Source organism: Oryx dammah, unplaced genomic scaffold, assembly GCF_014754425.2.
Source record: "Oryx dammah isolate SB20612 unplaced genomic scaffold, SCBI_Odam_1.1 HiC_scaffold_15, whole genome shotgun sequence".
NCBI classification, from domain to species: Eukaryota; Metazoa; Chordata; class Mammalia; order Artiodactyla; family Bovidae; genus Oryx; species Oryx dammah.
Window position 1 is genome coordinate 47,001,185 of NW_024070199.1, and position 14,321 is coordinate 47,015,505.

General features: G+C 58.7%; 1 protein-coding gene across 3 annotated transcripts in view; it reads left to right on the forward strand.

Annotated features, from left to right (window-relative positions):
* The window catches only part of NAP1L4 (nucleosome assembly protein 1 like 4), a 51,359-nt gene extending 38,244 nt beyond the window's left edge, over positions 1 to 13,115 (forward strand). For 2 of the 3 annotated variants that reach the window (XM_040255305.1, XM_040255306.1), the window contains exons 9-15: positions 477 to 616; positions 1,648 to 1,793; positions 4,116 to 4,138; positions 4,460 to 4,579; positions 6,907 to 6,936; positions 7,337 to 7,393; positions 12,143 to 13,115. In XM_040255305.1, the coding sequence (XP_040111239.1) occupies positions 477 to 616; positions 1,648 to 1,793; positions 4,116 to 4,138; positions 4,460 to 4,579; positions 6,907 to 6,936; positions 7,337 to 7,393; positions 12,143 to 12,181 (555 nt within the window). In that variant the 3' untranslated portion in view covers positions 12,182 to 13,115. Of the gene's footprint in view, positions 1 to 476; positions 617 to 1,647; positions 1,794 to 4,115; positions 4,139 to 4,459; positions 4,580 to 6,906; positions 6,937 to 7,336; positions 7,394 to 9,090; positions 9,129 to 12,142 lie in introns of all 3 variants that reach the window. The other variant, XM_040255307.1, reaches the window with a different exon arrangement.
* Positions 13,116 to 14,321: the final 1,206 nt, after the last annotated feature.

Here is a 14,321-nt window from a genome sequence, read left to right on the forward strand (position 1 = left end):
GCCATTTGATTAGTTCCCACTGCTTTGTACCCCCTCTTGTCTGTTGAGCGCTTTGTGAGTGAAGGGTGAGCGCGTCCATGGTGGGTCGCAGAAGGCTTCTCTGCCCACATGGAGTCTTGCGCTTTCACTGAGGGGCCGGGAAGGAACTGCTCTGCCCAAGAGTGGCAGAGCGGGGGCTGGGCTGCAGCTGGCCTCCCCCTCCAGACCCCCTCCTGCTGTGACCGCGGGGGCAGGGTCCCGGGCAGCGTGCCCACGTGTGCACTCAGGGTGGCGGGGGTCTCCCCAGCCTGGCCTGGGCTCTAACTTTGGGCTGGTGGTTTTGCAGTCAAGACGTTCTCATTACGTGGCCACACCATCTGAGCTCTTCAGTATTCTGCCTTGGGGAGCTCGGTTCCAGCAGGTACCGTGTGGTTTGTAAAATCTGTCCCCAGTTATCTGTAGATTTTAAGTCTGAGTTTTGTTTTTTTTTTCCCCAGTCTTTTGTATTAGAGTTCCACTTTGAACCCAACGACTACTTTACCAATTCAGTCCTGACAAAAACGTACAAGATGAAGTCAGAGCCAGACAAGGCTGATCCATTTTCCTTTGAAGGCCCTGAAATTGTTGACTGTGACGGGTAAGAAGATGCCATTGAGCTTCTTTTTCTGAAACACAGGAGATGGTTTTAAAACGTCACAAGTAAGGTAGAAGTTAAGAATAAAGCAAGAAGGCTTTTATCTGTTTAAAAGCCCAGCAGAGATGGAAATCAGTGAAAGAATCTCTCCATTTGGGGATGTGACGGCTGGCGCTGGGAAGTGTGTCCTGTGGTTCCCTGGGCCAGCATGTAGGGTGGTGGCCCAGTTTCCCCAATATAATGCGGTCGTTGGGATACTCAGTCTCCCAGAGTGACGCAGAGACCATGGAACTAGTCAGCTCCTCTTGGCAGGGCCCTGGTGAGTGAGTGGCTGGGTCAGTGCAGGGCCGCGTGAGCATGCGTGGTCTCGGGACCCAGCACCTTGGTGCCGTGGTCTTTGGACCACCAGGGAGAGCAGCTTAGAACACGTCCTCTTGGTTGGTTTGAGACACTTTAGGAAGTCATTTTATTCTTGATTGAAGCAGTAACTGAACCAAAGACTTACCCTGATGAATTTCTCTGTGTGAGTGAGTATACAGAGCTTGAGTAAAATTCTGCTTGACTCGGATGGCCAGAATGCTTTAGAAAGATTGTGGCCCAGGCCCAGGCCACCGAGTGAGCCTTCCTCTCCGCGCACTCTCTGTCGGCCAGGGTGACTCAGGTCAGCCCACTGAGGCCCGCCAGCACCCGGAAGCCGAATGTCCTGCACTGGCCGCCAGTCTTGGCAGTGGCCGGCGTGCTTTCCCCATCCAGTCCCACTCACTGAGTTGTCTTGAGACCTTGTGCCTGAGTGGTGGCGTCCTGTGCGCTGTGGGGTCTGTAGAGGGGCAGCAGTGACAAGCTGTTGACCAGGCACGGGCATGGGAAGGACGCGTCTGCGGGGCCGCGCTGTGTGGCCCTCCTGCGCCCAGGGCCTCCGCCGCCTCGAGGAGCGCCCAGTGCCCGCTCGCAGATGCTTGGGTCAAGTTTCCGGTGAAGCGCCGAGCTGTGACCTGCTTGCTGGGCACACGGTGACCACAGTCTTATCCCTGTAGGTGTACCATTGACTGGAAGAAAGGAAAGAACGTAACCGTCAAAACCATCAAGAAAAAGCAGAAACATAAGGGCCGAGGCACCGTCAGAACAATCACCAAGCAAGTCCCCAACGATTCCTTTTTCAACTTCTTCAGCCCTCTGAGAGGTGAGCGGGCTGGGTTGTGGCTCCCATACGGACGCAGACGGAATGCCGGCGACTGTCAGGGTGTCCCCTGGCCCTCTGGCGGGCACGGTGCTGTGGGTTGCCCTGCCAGCTGCGGCTGTCCTGGTGGGCCCATGGGTGCCTGTCCTGGCAGGAAGCCCCCAGGCAGCCCTCAGCCCCGGGGAGGGGCCCACAGGTGCTCTCACACGTGCACAGCTTACAGGTCGTCCCCCAACCCCTCTCAGACTGGGCTGTGGTTTTCTCTGCGCACCTTGGTGTGGAGCGCGAGGCAGTTGGGCGTTAGGTATTGTGACAGACGTGGGCTTTGGGCAGAGTTGGGGCTGGGCAGCAGTGCCTGTCCTCCCCTCCCCCAACTCCAGACCCGAAACGGGGCTCGGAGGGCTGAGAGCACAGTTGCACGGCCGTCTTCATGTGACGTCCTACTCCCGAGAATTCGACAGCCAGACCTACTGGCCGTGCTGGAATACGGACATGAGGGGAGGACACTGTATTTTCCGTGAACAGAAGCCAGTGAGGAAACGGCAGCCCTGCTCCAGGGGATGGTGGCCCTTCGGGCTGTTTGTGGAGGTCGCCCAGTGGCGTCACTGGGCTCTGACCCCAGGCTGCCCATCCCCATTCAGTCCTTTGTTTTTCACTGTTGTGGCTGTTGTCTCGGTTTGTTCCTGAGCCTGAAAGGTCCCAGGGTGTGTCAGTTTAGGGGATAAGATCAGCTGTAAACATGTTTTTCAAATTTCCTTGTTTGGAAAGATCCCTTTCAGAGCCTCGCTTGGGAATGTTGGAGGTTTCCTGTGTGAACTCACCGTGAAGAAGAAGGGGTTTGAATCCTAAATTCACTGAGCTTGTTGGACTTTCAGATAATTAATAGCAACTAAGATGGAATTGGAGAAGGAAATGGCAACCCACTCCAGTATTCTTGCCTGGAGAATCCCAGGGACAGAGGAGCCTAGTGGGCTGCCGTCTATGGGGTCGCACAGAGTCGGACACGACTGAAGCGACTTAGCAGCAGCAGCAGCAAGATGGAATTAAGTGGGCTTGAGGATTTGGGGGGAGTTTAGCAGGGCTCAGAAGCTGCGTTGTGTTGGTTTGTTCAGTTGCTCAGTCGTGTCCAACTCTTTTCAACCCCACGGACCACAGCATGCCAGGCTCCCCATCTTCACCGTCTCCTGGAGCTCGCTCAGACTCAGGTCCACCGAGTCGGTGGCGCCTCCAGCCGTCTCCCCCCCGCCGTCCCTTCCCCTCTTGCCCTGTGCTGCGGCTGCCCAACTCTGAAATGTGTCAGAAGTCGCTAAGTTGTGTACTTGAAGTGGGTGAGTTTTAGGGTGTGTCACTATGGAACAGTCGAGCAAGTGACACGCTCTATGAAAATGAACAGAGGAAGACAGTGGGGAAGGATGATGGAGCGGTCAAGGAAAAAATTAAAATGACTTTTCAGATGTGGGAAACGAACACTGCTTGTCCACGCCCCCTTCAGTGTTAGTCCCACTAAACTGGCCCAGCAGTCAGTGAGCAAGCCCCTGCGATTGCTGCCCCAAGGCCAGAGTACCAGAACCTGCATCTCGCTTGCACGTGAGGCTGGGGGGCCACGCTGGGGGGCTCACACTCCACCGAGGCCCAGACGGCAAGTGCCCCTCGCTGGGCCTGCGCCCCAGGGACAGGCCTCACAGCGCTGGGGCGCCAGGGAGTGGGGGCCCACGCGTGCCCAGCAGGGTGCCCAGCGCACACGGGTCAGGCCTGTTCCTCTGCCGCGCTCGGCTCTGTGCTGGGCTGTCCTGGCGTTTGGCACTGGAGGCTCTGTGGCTCAGCTTCAGTTCGGGGCGTGGGGTGCTGCACCGGCGGCGGCGGTGCTGGCACCCCGCCCACCAGGAGCCGTCCCTGCCCTGCTCCTTTGCAAGCAAGCAGAAGTAGAGTCCCAGCCTAGCTGAGGTGCAGCGCCTCAGTGCCATGAGGAGGGACTTAGCGCTTCCTGTTTTCTGTTGACTCGTCACATGGAGTTACACGAGGTGAAACACCGCCCGAAGCACAGATGCACTGAGACCCTGCAGTCTGGCCCCCGGTGTGCTGTTCCGCTGTTGATACTTTAACCCTTTGCGCGTTCTCTTCTGAAAGTGGCCTTCTCCAGCTGGGTCTGGGGGCCGGGAGACCCTGGGCAGCTTCAGTCTGGGGTGGGAGGAGCAGGTGGGGGGCATCCCGCTTTGGCGATTTCTAGTACACCATGCTGCTTATCTGTCAGCCGAGCGTCCCGTGTGGGCTTTAGAAAGGTATGGTTTGGTTATCTGTGTAATCAGATGTTTTCTTTTTTTGTAGCATCAGGGGATGGAGAATCACTGGTAAGATTTTAAGAGTCTATTCTGCTGTTAAGGCCTATTTCCCGACTAGTTCGCTGCTTCCTTTTTAACCTGTTCCTGCTCCCCTAAAAACCAGGGGTGAACCTGTGTCCATTGCACCGTGGTGTGGGACAGAGGCGTGCTCTGCGGCAGGGTCAGCCGTGTCCTTCAGCCTGCGCCCAGCACTTAACCTGCCTCTCCTGTAATATGGCAGCGCCAGCGCCGGGCACCTTTAAACCAGGTCCCAGGCAGTGGGGTGGGGTCTGGTGAGAGGATGTGACATTCACCCCGTGCAAACAGGTAAGCACTGAGCTTCCCCTCCAGGATGAAGACTCCGAGTTCACGCTAGCCTCCGACTTTGAGATCGGACACTTCTTCCGTGAGCGGATCGTGCCACGTGCTGTGCTCTACTTCACGGGGGAGGCCATCGAGGACGACGACAACGTAGGTGGCCCAGGGCGGGGGTGGCCTGGGGGCCCATGCGGTGGCGGTGCTCTCTGGAGCCTGGGGCGGAAGGCATGGCCGAGGCCTCTTGGAGCAGAGCACCCCGTGCCTGAGTCAGCCTGTGCAGTGGCGCCATTCAGGGTTTCCTCTCAAGACCCACAGGCTCACTGCTGCGTGCAAGGCGTGTGGCTGGGGTGACCCCCAGACATGGGGACTGTCACCCAGCACCACGTGGGGCCTCTCAGAGCCGAGTCATGCTGGCATGTGGCGTGTTGACTACAGAGAGAGAGCCTCACGCTCCACAGGAAGCTGGCTCCCTGGGCCAGCCCTTTCCCGTTGGTCTGGAGGAGCTGGCCTCTCTCAGGCAGAGCTTGGGAGAGGGCCCCCTGAGCCTGCCTGGCCAGCTGTCCCTGAGCCATCGCCCGAGACCGCTCTCCCTGTGGCCACGGCCCGGGGCGCCGCCAGCCTTCTTGCTTGTGGAGAGGTTTCTGTCCTGTCGTGTTCCCGGAAGCGGCTTGGTTGACGTTTACTCCCTTGTGTTGAGCACCCTGGGGTGTCCTTTCTGGTGAGGTCTGGGGGGCTCCCGGCCGAGCAGCAGAAGCCGGGCGGGTCTGCGCTGCTCAGCACCCTTCCTGTGTGCTGCAGGCCCCGGGGCGGCGAGCGTGGGCCAGCCCGGACATGCGGCTGCGTCGCCTGAGACCAGTGGACTTCTTAGGTGCAGTCTGCCCAGCCCCAGGAACCCAGGAACACGGACACACGCATGGCGGATCCGGGGGTCATGAAAGCACCCGGCTTGTTGCTCAAACTTCAGTTTAGGAAATGCTGGTTGTACAGATTGTGATCCAGTGCCATCCAGTAGCACCTTCTCCAGCGAGGGCAGCGTCCTGCACTCTGTCCACTGCGACAGGGCTGGCACTGCATGACGCTGGACGCTGTGAGATACGGCCGTTGGCAGCTGAGGAGCCAGAGGATTGGATTTATCTAATCTGGCCAAGAAAGATCTCGTGGCTGCACACTGGAAACCCCCTCCAGACGAGGGTCCGCAGGCCTTCTGGTGATCATACACCCACCATTGTAAACACCTGATTATGCAGTGTGTGTATTTATTTACTCACAGTACATGCAGGGCAGCTACTCCTGGTGACATCTGTGTCTGTTTTTACTACTGATGCCGTCGGCCACGCACCCCAGGTTCACGGTGTGGTCCAGGGGCTCACTCAGCCTACAGGCCTGGAGCCCCAATTCTGCAGGTTCCCGCATGTGCGCTGGAGCTGACGTAACACCCCAGCTACTCTTCAGGCTTCTGACCCAGGAAGCGCAGTGGTGTGGGGACAGGCATGCATGCGAGCCCCGGTGTCAGACCCGCTCGGAGCCACGCAGGGGCTGGGCGTCATATCGGGGTGGCGTGCATGCAGGCGTTTGGACTTGGGCTGCCACACTCGCGCGGGTCACCTTGCCCGGAGCCTTGGCTCTGCCAGAATTTGAGGTGGCTGCACAGAGCTCTCAGAGGATGGTCCAGGGTGAGACAGTGCCCGTGGAGCCTCAGGAAACTAGCACTTGAGCCTCTGCAAGGCTGGTTCCTGTGAGATGGGCCGCCCAGCACTGTCAGAGGCTGCTCAGGACACGGGTTAGGAAGGAGCCTGCGACGTCCCTACCCCGCTGCTGCTCAGGCCGAGGGGGCGTGCATACCAGGCCCAACACTGCGCTCTGCTGAGTGCCTTTGAGCTGTTGCTGAGGACTGTGGGAAGGGGGCTCCAGGAAGAAAGATGGTGGGAGAAAGCCTGCTCCTTCTGCAGGTGCCTTGTTGATGCAGCCAATGGGGATGAGGTGCACGTAGTTTTGTTTGCTTCTGGGAGCAGCCTCGTATCTGGGGCTCGGCTGGGAGCCTGGCCAGCAGTGTCTTTGGACACGAGAGGTTGGATCCAGGCATTCATTCAGCCACAGTGTTGGAGTGTCTCCTGGCATAGTTTAAACACCAAGGTTCTATTACATTGCTAGATACAGATGAACAGTTTCCCCTTGTCTGAGATGCAGAATGACACTGAGAGTCCTGTGTGTAATGAAACCACGCGGCTGGTTGGCTTAGATCGGACTGTTTCCCGGTTGGACACGGCACACCCCCAAGCTGACCGGCTCCTGTGCCCCACCCCCACCCGTAGTCTTTGTTTGGGGCAGTTTTCAGAGACTTGGCATCCCACAAACGTGGCAGGCCATGGTAGGAAGCTGGCTTCTGCTCGGAGGCCGGGCCACTGTGGACATGGGGCAGGGGCTGGGTCTGGGTCAGGTTGCCACTGCGCTTTGTAAAAATCTCTTTCCTTTCCTTGCAGTTTGAAGAAGGTGAGGAAGGAGAAGAGGAGGTAAGAGCTGGCTCACGTGAGACGCCGTTCCCCGAGGTGGTCCTCGGCCCTCTCTCCTGAGTGGGCGGAGGCTGTGCGGTCTAACTGGCCACGATGCACTTGTCTTGTGGGGACCTGCCCCGGAGGCCCTTGGCCCTGGCGAGCACTTGCTAAGACGCGGCAGATGAGTGGCAGTGTTGAGTTGGACCCTGCAGTTGGCTTATGAAAGTGCATCTTACAAAATAACCATAGAGCAAACAAAATCCACTTGTTCAGCAGTATGTTTATTTCAGGGTCATCTGTGAGAAAAGTGTCCAAAGGAGGGATTTGGTTGAGTGTTGGTGATAATGGTTGTAGCCGATTTCCTTGTGAATCAGAGGAGTCCTGTCTGTTCAGCCCGTTGTCCCTCCTTTTGATGCAGGAGTTAGAAGGAGATGAGGAAGCAGAAGATGACGACGACACCGAGGTTAACCCCAAGGTGAGTTGTCGGGAATTCCCGCACCTGTGTCTGCGACGCTGCTGAGCTTTTAAAACGCATTCCTAGCTTTGAGCCAGGCTGTTATGAACACGTGCCTGTCATTCTCTAATTAGGAAAGTGAAAATTGTGCCAGAAATATACTCGGATGACGAGCTGCTTAGATACCTGAAAACAATTTGAGTGTTGAATGGCTTTCCAGCTCTTTCTCAAGTCTGTGCCTTATTTATGTAAACTTACTCTGTACGTTCCTAAGCTTTATGGTATAGTTGGCAGCATGAATAAATCTTTTTGTCTTGTGTTTGTTTTTGGAAAAAGTCGAGAGATAGGGTTTGGTTTGTCTTAATGACTAGAATAAAGGGGCAGTAGGCATAATTTCACAGTTGTAACTAGACTGAGACTAGTGAGCAGATACGTCTCAGTAGCTTAGATAATTTGAAATATACCAGGAAGCTTTGCCAAAACCAACAAAGAAACAGCTGATGAGGATGAGTGGCAGTCCCAGTAATTTTACACATATGTGAGATTTAACCTGCCGTCTCGGGTGAGCGTACACCAAGGAGCTTGCCACTTCACACGTACTTTACATACAGAGCTGTTTTAATGCTGTTCTAAAGCTGTATGGAGAGCCACTTTTCATGTGCTCACATGAAATTTATGGCTCACCTGCCTCTTAGGACTAAGCGTATCACAGCCTCCAGAAGACTAGCTGTGCTCGGCGCTGTGGGCTCTAAGTAGACGTGGTTGGCAGTCTACCCCGCTCGGGCCCGAGGCTGGCCTCGTGTAACCGGGTCTGAGCGCTCCGTGGCACCAGCTGTGTCTACGAGGGGACGCTCACAGTGGTGCTTCCTTCTGGGGAAGGGTGTGAGTGCGTCTACCACCTCAGCGTACCGTGTAGGTACTGCTCTGGGCACGGGCTCGGACACATTCATCTTTTCTGAGCCAGCCTGTCCCTTTTGCGGTGGAACCAACACGCCAGGGCCCTGAGTGCCTCGGCCCTCGCCGTCAGGTGAGGAGCAGTGCCCTGCCTGCGCCCAGGTGTATGTGCCTGGCTGGCGTGCAGCCCTCGGGGGCCTGAGGCCCACGTTCACAGTGGGATTCCAGGCCAGAGGCAGACGGCTCCGGCGTCCGCCCCCGACTCCAGGGCCCGCCTGCCGCCCGTGCCCCACGGCACTGAGGCTGCTCGCTCCTCCTGTCCTGTCGTCTCTCCCGTCGTCGTCCGCCTCTTCTCTCCATGGCCAGGCCTCCTGTCCTCTCTCATGTCTGGTCCTTGTAGAAGAGCCGCCTCACCTGCTGACCACAGGAGGAGGGGACGGCCAGCGCTAACCCTTCATGAGGGCCTCGGTGTGTTTCGCCGGTTGGGGGCGGACGAGAGGGACCGGGGCTCGTGGTGTGCGGGCCTCTTGTCAGCCACGCCGCGGGGTCCGGTCTGGTCCTCTGGGGCCGTGCCGGGACACTGCTGTCTCTCGGTGCCCCTCTTGAGAGGGCTCTCAAGTCAGTCTGCCATGGGCAGGGGGCCACACAAGAGGGGCCGTGTGGGCGTTAGAGGAGCAGGTCTGGGCGTGAGGTTCCCCACCTCAAGGTTGGTGTTTCGTAGCCCTGTGCACCGTGAGAAACTGTGGCTCTTTCCTCCTGTTTAACTTTGTGCATTTCATTTTCTCTCATGCTGATGGTTCCTTTCAATTTTTTTCCCCATTTAGGTGTAATTTTTGTCTGTTAATCATTCATACGTTTCTAGGTAAGGTGGAATTCCATTCATTCATATCTTCCAAACGTGTGGTCTGTGTTGTGTTACAATGCCACGCTGTGACTGGTAGCGTGTCCGGGACGCTCGGCACGTGCGGGGCTGCACGGGGCTTTCTGAGAGCGGGTGTGCACTTTGAAAACCAGCCGACAGAAACCACATCGGCTCCTGCTGGCCGAGCCCAGGGTTTGTTGCCAACCAGGTAGTGGTGGTGTCACTGGTGTGTCTCTGTTGACAGTGGGGCTGCCCCCCCCCCAACATCCCTCCTACCCCTGCTCCCCGCCCCCAGTAAGAGGACAGAATAAGGGGCTGGGGCCAGAATGCCCGGGCCCCCAGCAGGGCCAGCCTGCCGCCCACTGCGATTTTCTTTCCCCCATTCCACATGTGTCTGTTGCTCGGTCATGCTTCTTAAGTTCAGGTGTCGTGCAGACTGGCAGGGGGTAAAGGGTGGACGTCAATGTGCCAGAATGTTCTGCCTTGGGAGCTGCTGGTGCCAGCATCCCGTTGGCATTGGTGAGTGCTGTGGAGGTTGCCGAGGTGTGTGCGGCTCGAGTAAGAGAACCGGCTCCAGACCGAGGCCGTCCGCCCTGGCCCCTGCGGGGCCCGCTCCTCATGGCTCTGCCCATGTCACGAGTCCCCCTCACAGGCTCTGCTGTTGGCTCCTGTGGGAAAGGGAGGGAGTTGCGCACAGGAGACCCGTGTGAAGCTGAGGTGGCAGTGTTGGCATCTATGCGGGAGCAGGGCTCCCAGACTGCGCTGGTGTAGGGGGCTCCTGGAAGAGCAGAGCTGTGTCTGCACCTCAGAGCTGGAGAGGGCATCTGTCTGCCTCACCTCCCTTCACTCAGGCGGGCTGGCTTTCTTAGGGCAGGCAGGCGGACGCAGCTACAGAAGTCTTTGGTGGGTGACGTGCATACCCACCCTGGGTGCCGTCTGAGGAGTTAGAGCGGTCGTGTCGCCTTGCTCTTGGCCCCCACTGGCTGTGTTGTCCGAGGGATGTCACCCAGCCCGTTGGGCCTGAAGCCCCTCTGCGCCCCGCCCCCAGCCGGTGAAGTGGGCTGTCTGTGAGCAGCCCAGCGTGTCCTCTGGCAGAACCAGACGCTCACGCCGTTGAGCGTCTGTCTCCAGGTCCAGAGCCCCCGTGGAGGAGGCTGCTCCCAGGACTGGGCCACCAGCGCTGAGGCTGGGTCGGGTCGGTGGGGGCCTACCCTCTCAGGCAGTGGCTATCTGTGAAGGGCTTTCTCCTAAACGCCCCCAGCGGGCAGGGGGTTGGCTCTCTCGTCCCTTGATGACCGGGCTTTTGACAGCTCGTGCCGTGAGGGCGGGAGCTCCTGCAGGTTGTTTTGGCCTCACAGGCCAGAACCTGGTGTTTTCTTGACAGAGCTCACTCACGGGACTGCAGGGCTCTGTGTCAGTGCTCCAGCCCGGAAGTGGCGTCCGTGCAGACGCTGGCCTGGGGTGGGGCTGTGCGTGGTCTTTGGGAGGCAACGTGCTGCAGGCCGCCCCACTCCCCCGCCTGGTGAGCTCCCCTCTGCCTCCCCCACCGCCACGCCCACCCCCACCGCCCGTCCTGGCCTTGGGACAGCCAGTTCCCGCCAGCGTCTGCAGCCCCCGAGGTGAACAGTTGGTGCTGCATGCTCGTGGCAGAGAAGCTGTGGCCCTGGAGACGGCGCGCTGAGTTGCGTGCTGCTCCATGTGACATGGCGTCCCATCTGCCCACTGTGTCCATTTCCCTAGAGGGAGGTGGTGCCGCGTCCTGGGCCCACCCCCTCGGCCTTAGCTCTCCAGCCTGGAGACACACGCCTCCCTTTGTCCCCAGACAGCTGCACGCCACTGCCCCAGCCCGGAGCACCTCTGCACCCCCAGTGAGTCTGGAACCAGCCTCTGAGCCCCGTGGCCACATGTCCGGGCTGTCTCCAGGCCCCCTTTGAGATGACAGTTTGAGTTAGGTCTCTTCCAAGAAGAACTCGTCAGGGTGCTCGCTCTGGGCCCAGGCTCCAGGTGGTATTCCTGGGGAGCGTGTGATGAGGCGCTGTTAGCCCAGTGCTGCGGGGGCCCGGGGCCAGGCCTGGAGGGGGCATCCCGCTTGGCCCTGTGCTCATGCACTTGGCGGGAGGGGCTCAGCCCGGGGCCTGCGCTCACTGGTTTGCCTCTGGGCATCCTTCACACGTGGGCTTTTCGTCCCGCAAGTGTGGGTTCTCACAGGATGGCTTGCTAATCCTCAGCATTAGTTGTTACCCCAGATGTTTCTTTTAAACTGTGTGATGCCAGTCTTCTTAGACTCTTGGACATGCCAGGTTATATTCAGAGTAATTTGTCATCTTCCAAGCCAGAAATCATGGGTTCCTGTTGAGTGAATCATTGGCTCAGAAGTATTGGTAAAATCGCTGTCTGTCTCTGAGGCTCTTGTGGTCTCCACACAAAATTCATGGGGTTGCTAACCAGGTTGAAACGCTGTGAGCTGTTCTCCGTTAGACTGGAGTCAAGTGAGACGACTCTGGGGAGTGGTCTCCCGCGCCCTCTTCTGAAGGCCGGCGCGCCCGCTGTGGGGCTCCTGGGAGGGTCGGGCTTGGTCTGTGGAGCTTGGGGGCCCCTCATCCACTGTCATGCCTTGTCGCTGTCAGTAAGTGGAGCTCTGAGGCCTGGGCTCGGGGACAGCTGTGCCCCAGGCAGGACCCTGAAGCCCGGTCCATCCGTGCCCAGAGCCGGGCCTTCCCGCTGGGCTGGGCGCTGCTCTGGTTTATCACTCTGTGCCACTGAAGGACCTCCCCTCACCCTCAGATCCTCCTGGGACAGTTAGGGTGTCTTTAAACAAGAAAAGGCAGCCCCACTGTGCCCTTGTTTCTGGGAAGTTAGCTTATTTTTTTTGTTACTATTTTCAAAGTGTATGTTAGCAACCAGTTTTTTAGTCAGAACAAGTGAAGTATTGAGTCTTTGTTTTCGTTGTTGGATGGAGATGCGTGCTGACGGGTTGCCCGGTTCTCTACAGTCTCGTTTTCTCTCGTTGACAGAAGGAGCCCAGCCAGCCCTCGGAGTGCAAGCAGCAGTGAGGCGCCCGCGTGGACAGTGCTCACACCTAACTCGTTTTCAAGTGCATGATTTTCACTTTAACTTCTTCTTTTACTTTATTATTTTGCTTAACCTGTACAGTGGCAGCTCAGATGCATTTCAGAGATAGGAGGTTTAATTCCAGCACCCTCTACGGCCTCGGGCACAGCTCAGTGGACTCACCCAGCCCTGCCTTGGGGAGGGCCCTGCAGATCGCATTGGGGAATCACTGGACGCCAAGGGCACGTGTCCAGGGGTGTGGTCCAGGGCATCTAGAACTGGCTCAGCCTCCGCCATGAAGACGCCCACGCGCCGTCTCCAGTCCCGGCAGCGCCAGCGCGGGTGGCCGCCCTCCTCACACTGCTCTGTCTTTAGTTTTATTTTCCTCAGGACTGACCCTGAGGCTCCAGCTTTTGTGGTCCGTCTCGTATTTATTTTATCTTTCACGCTGGTGACGGCTTGGGGTGTCGTTCAAGTTTCTGAGACCCTGTGGGGACCAGACACCCGGTGCCCTGAGCCGGACGTGCTGGTCAGGCTGCAGACCCTGCGGAAGAAGCTGCTCCCTCAGGACACGCGGACCATGCTTGGCCTTGGGGACGGGGGTGGGGCTGTGGGCAGAACCAGGGTTTGCCAGGCTCGCGAGGAGGGGCTCCGGCCGGCAAGCACGGCTTTCCTCCGTAGTGCGACACGTCTTGCTTTCTCGTAGCTCCCATTTCTTGGCCCCACACTCATTTTGTCTTAAAAGCCTTGGGTTCCGAGCGAGCTGTCCTTGGTGGCGTGTGGGTTTTCAGTGTGTGACCTCTGGCCCAGGGAGTTCAGGCTGTGGCCAGGCTGTAGAGTGCTCAGCCTTACTTAACAATACATTTGTAACTGAATACAGTGTTTTCAATTTGTACAGAATAGTTAGAATATTCTATTAAAGTTGTGAACCATGGACCCAGCGTGTGTGTCTTCCTTGGGGGGCCGCGGCGGGTGGGACTGCAGGACGCCAGACTGGGGTGCTGGGTGTGGGCGGATCCAGGGCTTCGGGACTCCTGGTTTGTCCTTGTTCCTGAGGCGCGTTTCCCTGTCGATGGGTTGGGGTCCCCGTCCCTGAACCCAGCAAAGAGTCATTTCTCAGCATTTGCAGGTTTGCACCCTCTAGGTTGGAAGGTTCCAGAAGGGACGCTTCCTGAGGGAGAGCCGTGTGCCGTCGGTCTTCTGGCCGCTGCTTTTCCGGGGTTTCCTCCCGCCCCTTCTCAGGAGCAGGAGCTCTTCCCAGAAAAGACGCTTCCGGCGTGAGGGCCGCGTCTCCGCAGGCCTTTCTGGTTTCCGGTGTTTGCGGCGCCCAGGGAGGCGGGAGGCGCCAGGGTGGGCAGGCAGGTGGCTGGCCTCGCCCCCGTCCTCACAGGGGTCCAGCTCACGCGACGCCCGCCTCCCTCCAGGGCCAGAAAGGGGAGGCTGTGAGGGAGGGTGGGAAGCGCGGAGCATGGCTGAACGTGGGTTCAGGGACGACTGTAGAGCTGGAAGGTCTTCACTGAAGTGTCTGCGTGGCCAAGCCTCAGACCCCAGCAGTGGGCGGTGGGGACCCTTGCCCGCGCCCGCCCCAGAGGCCCTCAAGGAGAGGCTGCCTTGTTCCCACCCACACGCAGCCAGTAGCCCATCCTTGGAGAGTGTGAGGCCGCACATCCCCACCCTGTCCCCCCAGGAGCCCCCACTCCAGGCTGGCTGCTGTTATCGCCGACCCGGGGCACTCCATGACCGCGCTGATGCAGGAGCCGACAGGGCGGTGGCGCAGGGCACTGTGCCCGGGGGGCCTGCAGGAGGCGAGCAGACGCCATGGCGCAGGGGGCACCTTATCTCGCTGCCGCTGGTGCCTCTCCCGTGTCCTCAGCAGCGGGCGATGGACCCAGGTTCACACCCGAAGCAGTGGCTCCACCCTGAGCGCAGAAGGATGCTGGGCGAGTCAGGCGAGCAGCTGCTCTTCGTACGTTGGTGGACAGTGGTGAGCGTGTGGCAGGTTGGTGTGACGAGAGCCAGAGGAGACGGTTAGGTTCTCTGCCCAGCACCTTGTAGGCTTCAGGAGAGGAGGTGTGTGTCACCTGGGTGCGAGTCTGTGGACATGGTTCGCGGTTTGAGATGGCCACAGGGTGGGGCGGCCCC